Source organism: Amblyomma mixtum, chromosome 1 (genome assembly GCF_055824585.1).
Source record: "Amblyomma mixtum isolate Tamu chromosome 1, ASM5582458v1, whole genome shotgun sequence".
Classification (NCBI taxonomy): domain Eukaryota; kingdom Metazoa; phylum Arthropoda; class Arachnida; order Ixodida; family Ixodidae; genus Amblyomma; species Amblyomma mixtum.
The window spans coordinates 221,783,864-221,794,793 of record NC_143012.1 but is presented as its reverse complement, the minus strand read 5'-3'; the positions used below and the strand labels follow the sequence as shown (position 1 = coordinate 221,794,793).

Here is a 10,930-nt window from a genome sequence, read left to right as displayed (position 1 = left end):
CGAAGGGGAACGGGACTCGCGCCTTCCAGAGTAGGCAGGGTTCTGGCGTGCCCAGAGATGCTGTGCAATCTCATGCGGTCGTTCGCCGTTCTGAGGGCAGGGTGCGTCGGGATGGAAACCGCGAAGGCCCACTTGGCGGTACGGACAGGCGCGGTAGAGGTGACCAGGCTCCCCACAGTGGTAGCAGAGAGGCCTGCGGTCCGGTGTACGCCACAAATCCGACTTGCGAGGGCGTGGCCCAGCTGTAGCAGATGCGGTTGCAGAATACGTGGCGATGTTACTCACGGAGGTCGACGGGGTCACACCGTAGCCAGGCACGCTTGCGTGACATGTGCCGATGTTGCTCACGCCAGGCGTTGGGGTAATGGGACCGTAGCCTGTCGTGCGACGTACAACAGATGCGTACGTGGGTCGGTCATCGAACCGGGATGGCGCTTCGGGGACAGGAGGTGCCTGCGCAGCCTGTCGCACCTCGTCCCTGACAACTTCGGACAGCGCTGCCAGCGGCGCAGGTGCAACCTGAGGCAGATGGATCCGTTGCAGTTCCTCCCGGACAACGGAGCGAATTAGTTCACGCAAGGTGTCTGCACTGCCGCCGAGACACGACGAAAAGCCTTCGGGCACCATGCAGTTGATGTCCCGGTTGTACTGGCGGGCCCGTTGTTGCAGCGTCGTCTCCATCGTGGTCGCCTCGGTTAGAAATTCCGCCACCGTGCGGGGTGGGCTGCGCACGAGGCCCGCGAACAGCTCCTGCTTAACCCCACGCATGAGATGGCGCAGCTTCTTCTCCTCTGTCATGTTGGGGTCGGCGCGCTTGAAAAGACGGGTCATGTCTTCGGTGTACATGCGCACGCTTTCGTTCGTGCGCTGATTTCGGGAGTGCAGCGCAGCTTCAGCCTTCTCCCGGCGGTCAGCGTTGGGGAACGTAGCCAGGAGACTCCGGCAAAACGTCTCCCAGGTGGGAAGTGTAGCCTCGTGGTTTTCAAACCACGTCCGAGCAGACTCTTCCAGGGCAAAGTAGACGTTATTCAGCTTGCGCTCGTCGCACCAGCCGTTGTAGCGTGCGACCCGCTCGAACGTCTCCAGCCAGTCCTCAGCGTCTTCGAACACGTCACCGTGAAAAGATGGCGGTGTTCGCGGTGGGTGGCAAAGGATCGGCGCCAGGGGCCTGGTGTCAGCGGCCATGGCAGTTGGACTCGACGGTAGAGGCTGGATCGGCGGCTGGGTCCTGGTGTCAGTGGCCATGTCAGTTGGACTCGGCGGTCGAGGCTGCGTCGTCCTTGTTGGCGGGGGAAGGGGCCCAAATTCAGGCGACTCTCCGCGGAGACGGCGGCTGGGTCGCTGGTGAACCGGTGTGAGGTCCGTAGTGACGCTGTACGGAGTTTGCAGGTCGGGAAGCGTACCCCGCACCTCCACCAAACTGTAGCGTGCAACGCCAAAAAGAACACCCGCGCCGAGACGAAAAACCTGCGGCTGTCCCCTAGTGGTTCGAGCGCGCGCGAGAGAGCCAACTAACTTCTTCCTCTTCTAGCGCATGCGCTACTTCTGTCTCTTCTTCGAATGCATGTATCAATATATATATATATAGCTAAGATATAAAACTTATATAAATATAATTATAAATATATTGTTCACGTTATCCCTCAAGAAGAATGTGTACAGCAGTAACCACATACTGCGTGGAAACTCGGAGGCTGATGAAAAGTCTTGAAATTAAGTTGAGCACGGTGCAGCGAGCTATAAAAAGGAAAGCGACAGGTGTAACGTTAATAGCCAAGAAGAGAGCGGAAGGTGTCATCGAACACGCCCGAGCAAATTAGAGTGAGTGAGTGAAAACTTTATTAGCTCTAGATTCGGATTGTGTTCGGCGGTTTTGAGATGGCTTCGTCCATCTTGCTCAAAGGTCGGTTGCCCTTAGTCCAGGGCTCCGCTGGATGCTGCTGCCAGTTTTGCTCGCCGAATCAGACCTTCTTGGTCGACCCGACGATCGCTGGAGAGCACTCCCTCCCATTGCTCCGCACTCGGGTTTGTTATCACTGGTACCACGCTTATCCTCTGGCATGCCCACGTTATGTGGTACAGCGTGGGGGGTTCTTGGCACCAAGGGCATTTGTCATTGTATTGTGTTGGATATATTTTGTTGAGTACGTGTAGGTTCGGGTAGGAGCCCGTCTGTAGCTGTCTCCACGCGACAGAGTCCTCTCTGCTAAGGGAGTTGTCCGGTGGTGGATACCGCTTTCTGCAGCCCTTGTAATAATTTAGAATCGCCGAATAATCTTGGGGTACAGGTTCGTTCTCCTCGAGGTCGCCTACGTTGGATGCTCGGTAATAAGTGTACCCTCGAGCTATCCTGTCCGCCTCTTGGTTCCCTGTTACTCCCGTATGTCCCGGCGTCCATACTATCGTATGCCTGATTAGTTCTTCGTTTGTTTGTCGTTGTGTTATGTGGCCCCCAGAGCGGAGTATGCGGAGCGCTCTGTGCCCTATTCTGCCGCGTAGGTAGTTGCGGCATGCTGTTTGTGAGTCTGTAAGGATTTTTAGAGACCGTTTAGACCGATAGCCCTCCGCTGCCGCTAGAGCGACGGCCGCTTCCTCAGCCTCGACTATCGTACAGTCTTGTAGTGATGCGCTGGTGATCTCGCGTAGGGTTGAGTCAATCACCGTTGTTACCGCATTGCTGTTGTGCTGCCCCGCTGTTCTGGTGTATGTGGCTGCGTCCACGTATACCGTTGTTTCTTGTGGTGCTAATGTCTTTTGTAGGTATTCAGCCCTTGCCTCTCTGCGTGCTTTGTGTAGGTTGGGATCCATGTTCCGGGGTATTGGCGTTACTTTTAGTGTGTTGCGATATTCGTCCGGAATTGTTTCTGTCCTCTGTATTTCTTGAATTTGATCGGTGCGGCCCAGTTTCTTTAGGAGCTCCCTGCCAGATGGGGTCTGTTGTAGTCTGCGCAGTTGGGAGACTAGTTGTGCCTCTCTCAATTCATCGAAAGTGTTGTGTAGTCCTAGGGCTAGGAGCTTTTCAGTTGAAGTGCTGTGAGGAAGGTGGAGTGCGGTTTTGTAGGCTTTGCGTAGAATCACGTCCGCCTGTTGTACCTCACTCTTGATGGGATTATAGTAGGGGAGGCTGTATGTCACTCGGCTGACTACCAGGCTTCTGACCAACTTAAGTGTGTCCTCCTCTCGCATGCCATGACAAATTACATCCTAGTCGAAATCATGAAGAAGAAACGGGCTTGGGCGGTGTAAGTAACGCGAAGTCAGGCTAACCGATGGTCGTTCACGGACTATAGACACCTAATTTCATTGCATCGTTTCTGCTTTAAAATGATGCGTTAGACATTAGAATATATGGATCACAGCGCGGTATTCGCCTACGACCGCTAGATAAATTGTAATTGAATTGCTTCTCTCATGCTTTATAGGTTTCATCAACCGAACGATAGCTGTGACATGCAGTTGAACTTCAGATCATGTGAGGCACTGAAAAACTGCAGTATAAACGATGATGCGTAGTTTTAACGTACTACAGCACTTAAACTAAACTAACCTGCTTCAAGAGTTGGAATTACAACAAATGACGTATCAGCAGCTATATTGCCGTTTTTTTACCCCACGTGACCTAAAGCTCAACTAAAACGTCACAGCCATCGTTCGGTTGATGAAACGGAAATCAAAACAGCGTCAAGAAGAAATTAAATTATAAATTGTTTAGCAGCCGTAGACGAATACCATCGGGTGCTCCATGTATACCAATGTCTAAAGCATCGTTTGAAAGAAGAAAACACAAAAGAAAAAAATTTGGTGTCTATATGGTCCTTTGAAGGTGAACTGAAGAGGAATCTGAACTCGTCTTTTTGCCGCGGGAACTCGATGTAAACGTTACTAGCATTCTTAGGAACTTCGATTTATTGCCCTGTGCAGCCGATTTCCTTAATTAAATCGGATTAACATCCGGCTCCCGCCTTTTTTTTTTAAGGAGTCGACCCATGCATGGAGTGCCTTTCAGGCAGTCGCGTGGCGACATCGCTTTCGCTTTTATTTTGTTTTATAGGTTTCCGTGAATAAATAGATCTAGTCAGAGACTACATAGCTGCAATTTAGGCCCATGGAAATAACAATGCGCGTGGACTCTTTGCTTTCGCCAACCACTACGTATCACTCCGCCAATGGCAGAGCGGCAAGCCGCCACGGGACTGGGTGAAAGGTTGGTCGACTCCCCCCTCTCTTTGCTAGGAATTCAAAAAAAAAAGAAAAGAACGCGGGAGCCGGACGTTAATCTGATTTAAATTAGGGAAATAGCGCGGTCGGAACGTGTAGATTGAGTTCCAGCGGTAAAAATACGAGTTCGGATTCCTTTTCAGTGCACCTTTAAGGGTAACTGACTGCATTCCAAGAGGAGGCAAAACGTAGCAGGGGGCGGAAGTCAGGTGGATGGATGAGGTCAGGAAGTTTGCGGGGATAAGGTGGCCGCGGCAGGCAGCTAGAAGACAGTGTTAACTGGAGGGATATCTTTTTCCTGCAGTGGCGTAGTCAGACTGACGATGATGATGGTTTACGATGGTTGTACTCGGACCGAAAAGCACAGCCGAAACGCAAGCCGTGAACCGCAGATGTATGCTTTACTGCATGTAAACAAATTGTGTTGGTACTGCAGAAGAAAATAACTGTCTGTTGTTTTTTTTTTTTTGTGTGTGGTGAGGAGCAGGGTTCGACTTCCAATGCCGCGGGGCACCCAACAGTGATACAATCTTGGTAAAAGCTTTCCCCGGGCCTGGTTTTCTGCTTATCTAACGTGAAATGCTTGGAAAAATTGGTTTTTGATCCCAACTTGAGTAGCCGAAAACACCTTGTGCCGTGGCACTCTTTGGCCAAACCTGTCTTTGCTCCACAAAAACTCATCAACATCACATCAAAATGTAATGCGTAGGGTGCATGGGCCGTAGAAGATGGTACCGTATTAGTTGTCTTTGTTGTGGCCGTTTTGTCCATAACGGCGTCGGCAGAGAGTAAGGAACCGAAGTTTATTTATTTATTTATTTACAAGAACTACTGTCTTGACAGGAGTGGGAGTACATTTGAGTAGAAATGAACAAAACACAGGTAAAAGGTAAATGGAAAGTATAAGCAGATCAACAAGTAGCATGGCTAGGCATCTGCTCTACAAACTCTTCCACTGGCAATGAGCGTAACAAACCCTCCATGTTGTTCCTAAGTTCAACTGCCAGTAGAGGAAAAACAAAAGGAACTGCCGCTCGTTATCGAACGTGTTTTCTTGGGGGCCCATCCCCCGCCTCGTTGTTACGACCGAGCTCGGCGCTCAACCAGAGCAGCTCGTTGGGTCCCGCGTGTACATGACAGGCAGGGTTTCCGGTAGCGCCCCAAACTGTCAACCGTTTGTCCCAATGAGCCGCCGTCACGCGCCGCGCCGTCGTCGGCGACGTGTGTGTGTCGCGATGTCACTCAGCCAAGGGCCGCGTGCCAAAACTTTTCTTCGGCTCGCTTGCGTCCTTGCCCCCAATGCAGCAGCCGAAGCAGTGTACAAACTCCGCATGCCCGCACGCGCACGCACGCACGCACGCCGTGAGGGGAGCTCTCTGCATGCAATGCGTGAGCGTAAAGACCGAAGGAAGAATAACAACAACGCCGAAGTCGACGCCGCATTGCATATCGGCACGCGCGGCGTTCGAAGCAGCGAGGAGAGAAACGTCCCGTAAGTAGAGAGAGAGAGAGAGGGTAAGAGGAGGGTAGTTGGGAGCGGGTTACGGCTCTGCCGTTACCCTCCTCTTCCAGCATCCCTAGCGGCTGCCGCCCGTTTTCCAGCCACCGCTCGGCGGTCGAACCGATGAGGGCGACGCGAGATTGGCGAGAGGACGTTGGGGCGCCCGAACGAAAGAGCGGCGAAAGAAGTGTGGGGTATGGTTCGGAGAGGGGAGCGCGGCCCGCCAGGAGAGGGAAGGAAAAGCGGTGAGTCGGAAAAGCAGCGAAGGGTATAGGAAAGAAAATACGGTAAAAGCGAGGGAAGGAGAGAGAGGAGAGGTGCATGGAAGGGGGGAAGAAAGAGGAGAGGAAAAACACAAATGCAAAGACGAAAGAACCAGGACCGTCGCCGTGCTGGCGGTGGAAGCAGTCACCTCGATCATTCCGTAACGAGCGTCAAGCGTAGTAGCAGTCCGCCACCACCACATACCATCATCACCAAGACGGGCTGGTAGGTGCCATATATCTGGTTGCCCCACTGTCGACCGAGCGACGGTGTTGCGCCGAAGGTGGAGTGCGTTGTTGTACATGCACGGCAGTGGTGTGATAGATGCCTCGAGATACCGCGCGGTAGAGCGGCGAGACCCGGTGCGTTTCCGCTAGTGACCCTTCACTGCTGCCGCCCCTGCTCCCGCTGGCAAGAACTGTCTTCTGAGGAGAACCGAACGGCGCCGCGGAGAAGTGTGCCTGGGATACCGGGTGCCCTCGTTCGGAACAGGTGTTGGCTGGCGGCGTGGTCGCCGGCAGCCCCTCCGTGCTTCTTGGGGGAGGCTGCGCCGCTCCTCTGGTGGAGTCTACCGCACATACAGCCGCCACCCACTTCCCGTGACTGACAGGCGCCGGCAGCACGGCGCCGGCTCTCGGCTACCATGCGCAGTCCTGGAGACAGGTTCATTCGACGCGGCTACAGCGGCCCTGCCTGCAAAGATCAGTGAAAGACACGCGTTCCCTCGGCGTCCCTAGTCTTTCTACGCTTCAGGATCCACTCTTCCATCAAGACGGTCCACTAGAGTGGCTTCTAGTCGGTGAGCTTCCCCAAAAGGATCGTTCTGGTGATGCGTCGCCTGCGACACGGTTGCTGTGCCCCTGACATGGAATACCCGTGATCTTACCGTCAGTGTCCTTTCCCTGGTCTGCGAGCCTGTGGGGTGTGCCTGTTCCCGACCGTGTTTGTTTGCTCTTCATTCAGCGCTGCGTCACAGCAGCGGGAACCCCGTACACGATGTCGGAGAGCCAAGCGCCCGCAACAGAGCCCGGTAGTTCCCAGGTGAGTAGCACACCCGTGGGCTATGGCCACTCCGAGCGTGGAACATGACGCAGCCGCAGTCTGCGCGTATATGTGTTCTTCCGCATACCTCCACGGCGCCCCTGTAGGCTACCCTTTTTTTGGTGCTTATTTTTTGTTACTTGTCGCTTTACTACAAATTTGAGGAAAGCGCCGCGGCGGCGGAGGCGACGACGGATTCTAAAAGTGGAGCGGATGTGTGTTGCGTGTCCTTGCTTCAGTGGGTCCGCGCCACATAGGACCGCCTGCCGGGAGCGGCTGTCAACGCGGTCTGCGTGCAACCTGCTCTGAGCGAATGTACTACACCGCTGCGCGGTCGCGTGTCGGTCGTCTGAGCGTCGCCTTCTGGTTCGTTATCATACTCTTTCGTAGTACGGCATCTTGTCATGATGACGATGATGATGACAAAGAAAAGATCACCACACGACCTGATGGTAGCACTCTTGAGGTTATGAAGGTTACAGCTTGGTCTCTCTCTGTTTTTTTTTTCTGTGTGTGTGATCATTCAGCGGATCACTTGTCGCTCTGTACTGCTGGATTCTGCATTCTGCAAAAAAACAAACAGAAAGAAGAAGGAGAAATGTCCACTGGCACTGGCAACCAAAGGCTTAACAAACCATCGTAAAACGGACGCAAGAAAACAGCAACACTATTTACATGAAACCATTAACACCACAATGTGGAATCAAGCTTGCGTATGCGCATTGCTGCGTAGTTGAAATCAAGAGGAAGAAATGGGCTTGGGCAGGCATGTAATGCGAAGGCAAGATAACCGTTGGTCCTTAAGGGTAACGGAGTGAATTCCAAGAGAAGGCAAACGTAGCAGGGGACGGCCGGAAGTTAGGTGGGCGGATGAGATTAAGAAGTTTGCGGGGATACAGTGGCGGCAAGCGACAAAGGACCGGGTTAATTGGAGAGACATGGGAGAGGCCTTTGCCCTGCAGTGGGTGCAGTCAGGCTGATGATGATGACGTATTCGACCGCCGACATTAAGCAGCAGCCTCTGTTGGCCGAGTATAAAAAGTTTTATCGGCGCATCACGTCCTCTGGACCGTGGACCACGTAATGCTTGACTACTGGGCCAAATACGCAAGAGGTCAGATATTTCTGGACCTGTCTAAGAAGGGATGAGCTCATGGAGACATCGCTGTGTACACCACGTTCTTGGGCGCGTGACATCTCACACGTTCAGCGGCTGGAGACCGCAGTGAAATGTAGAACGGGGGGGCCACGGGAGTTTTTCAGCCCAACGTATTACAGGCCCTTTTCTTTTTTTTTTTTTGCGGATACCATGCCGGAACACTCCTTTGATGGCGCTACCTGGTGAAGCAACGATCCTCGCGCCGCCTCCATGATGCGATGGTCCCGCGGGCATTTCCATTCTTCCTCGGCGCAGCTCACGACCGGATTTATATCATTTGCGTCTCCGACTTCCTGCAACGAGCGCTGCATCGCTCGCACGGCCGTCCTCGTCTGCTGCTGCGCACTGGGCGGCCTTTTTTTCTTCTTTTTTTGCTTTTTTTGTTTTGTTTTTTACTTCTCACTCGGGCGATTACGGCTACGCGCCTTCACATTGCGCTCAGCAACGGAAGCGGCGGGGGAGCCTCTGTGCTGCGTTGTTTTATATACCACGCTTAACTTTCGAGCGTCAACCGCGCTGACTCAGAGAATGGCCGCCGTCGTATGTGGAGACTGTGCAGCATCAGGAACATACCGGGTGTTTTCTGAGTGGATTTATACAGTTGGTTTCGGGCAGTTTCAAGAACGTATACCGGTAGGTCCAATTTTAAGAGGAACAGCCAGTTTGGACACAAGCGCGGATTTGATCGCTAGTTGGTACACTGAAGCTGAAAATGTCTCTTGGGCATCATCCTTTGAAAGGAAGACTATCATTTCGAAGGGATTTAGATTGTCGTTTTGCAGAAACCTTCCTATTTCTCAGTAACGAAATTCCATCATTGGTCGAGGGGCTGGTGACGCCATCCGCACCGCCATATTTGAAAATCTGATGGCTGGATTGAACGAGTACCTTGCATTGAATTATCATATGAAACTATGCTAACCCAACCCACCCTTCCATCTTAATGCGCCCACTAATCAACCTTAATCCGGCAATAAATCTCCGATAATCAGCAATAATCCATCCACTAATCTATCTTAATTCATTTTCTGGGGAGGGCCTGCTTCCAAAATATTGAGGGTCCTTTGGAATATTTGGGGAGGGCCAACTTGCAAATGCTATCACACTTTCTTCTTTAAGAATGTGGTCAAAAGGTCCCCGAGTTTTTTCATACATCCCTCAGAATTATGGAGCAATACTTGGTTGGATGAGGACAATGTGTTCTCCTTCGTATTAGAACTAATTCTGCGCGATGGCAGGGCGTGCTTTTCGATAATCGCGAATTAGCGGACATTCAACTCCTCAATTAAATTTCGTGAAAACCGAGAAAACACAGACGAGTTAATCGGTACCGTTTTCACGCGTTTTAGCCAGAATCTGTGGTATGCTCCCGTCTAATATAGTGGCATTTTTTTGTTTTGCCAGGACGTCTTGTTTCTGTTGTAAAACCTAGTTGATTGCTTATTATCGTCATGATCACTTTTCTACCAGCTCACACACAAACACTTAATATGGGTACCAGGCCACCAGGGCATCCCAGGGAACGAGAGCGCACATGCCTCAGGCCGAGCATTTCTCCCCCGGGCACTCAGTGCGGATGCCGTGGAACCTCCTACCCCACTACTAACTTACAATGACATACTTCAGCACTTAAGATTATCCCGTCGGGTCTACCCTCCGCCGGCTAAGACAATATAGACACAACACCTCCGAAAGCTACAGACCAACACTTACAACAACCCACGAAGACTACATGCCATAGACCCGGAGTCATTTGACTCACAATGCGAATTCTGCGGGGAGAAGGCGGACCTGTACCATATGGTATGGGCCTGCCAACGAAATCAGGCGATCACTGTTAATAACCAGCCAACGCAGGAGGGGTGGGAGGCAGCTCCGGTCAGCTCGGATGAAAAGAGTCAAAAGCAGCTCATCGAAAGAGCCCGGACAGCAGCCTACGCCAATGGGGTTCCGGACTGAGAGCTCCAACCGCCGCTACAACCTTCTAAACTATTTCATTAAAATATTTTCACCACCACTACTTTTCTTTTATCCTGCGCCAAGTAGTCGCATGACCTTGACTAACAAATCACTACCTTCGAATACACTCTGTTATCCTAGCGAAGCGTCGCTTATCTGTTTTGCGCCTTGAATTTCCTATCTAAGTCTATTTTACTCTCTTAATTTCCACTCAGCTATCGTTAACAACACTGTGTCCGTGACTTCTCGCTACTCAATTTGTGCCATGCCCCGAGCCCATCTTTCTTCATGAGCCTCTTTTTAAAGGACTATAGATACCCAATTTTTGCTTGCGTATTTTCTTTCAAGTCATGCGTAAGACAGTGACATGAGCGTACGACCGCTAAATAATTTATAATTGAATTTCTCCTAGACTCTGTTTCGGCTTCATCAACCGAACAATTGGCTGTGACGTGCGTTTCACCTTTAGAACATGTGATGCATAAAAAAAAAAAACGGCAGTGTAACTGCTGATACGCCAATTTGTTGGCATACCAGCTCTTAAAGCAGGCTGGTTTAAGTGTTACAGTGAATTAAAACTACATATCAGTGTTTAAATTGCAAATTTTTGTGTCTCACGTGACCTAAAGCTCAACTACACGTCACAGCCATCGTTCGTTTGACAAAATCTAACCTGAAACAGAGTCAAGAAGAAATTCAATTATCAATTATTTAGAAGTTGCATGCTGATATCACGCTGTGATCCACATGTATTCTAACGTCCAACGCTGCATATGAAAGAAGAAAAC

At 51.4% G+C, this 10,930-nt stretch overlaps 1 protein-coding gene across 1 annotated transcript in view; it reads left to right on the top strand.

The window, feature by feature from the left end:
- The first annotated feature begins 6,097 nt into the window (after positions 1-6,097).
- The window catches only part of LOC149370987 (uncharacterized), a 230,600-nt gene continuing 225,767 nt past the window's right edge, over positions 6,098-10,930 (top strand). Inside the window, exon 1 of the mRNA XM_089564183.1 lies at positions 6,098-7,024. Coding sequence (XP_089420309.1) covers positions 6,980-7,024 — 45 coding nt within the window. The 5' untranslated portion in view covers positions 6,098-6,979. The remainder of the gene's footprint in view (positions 7,025-10,930) is intronic.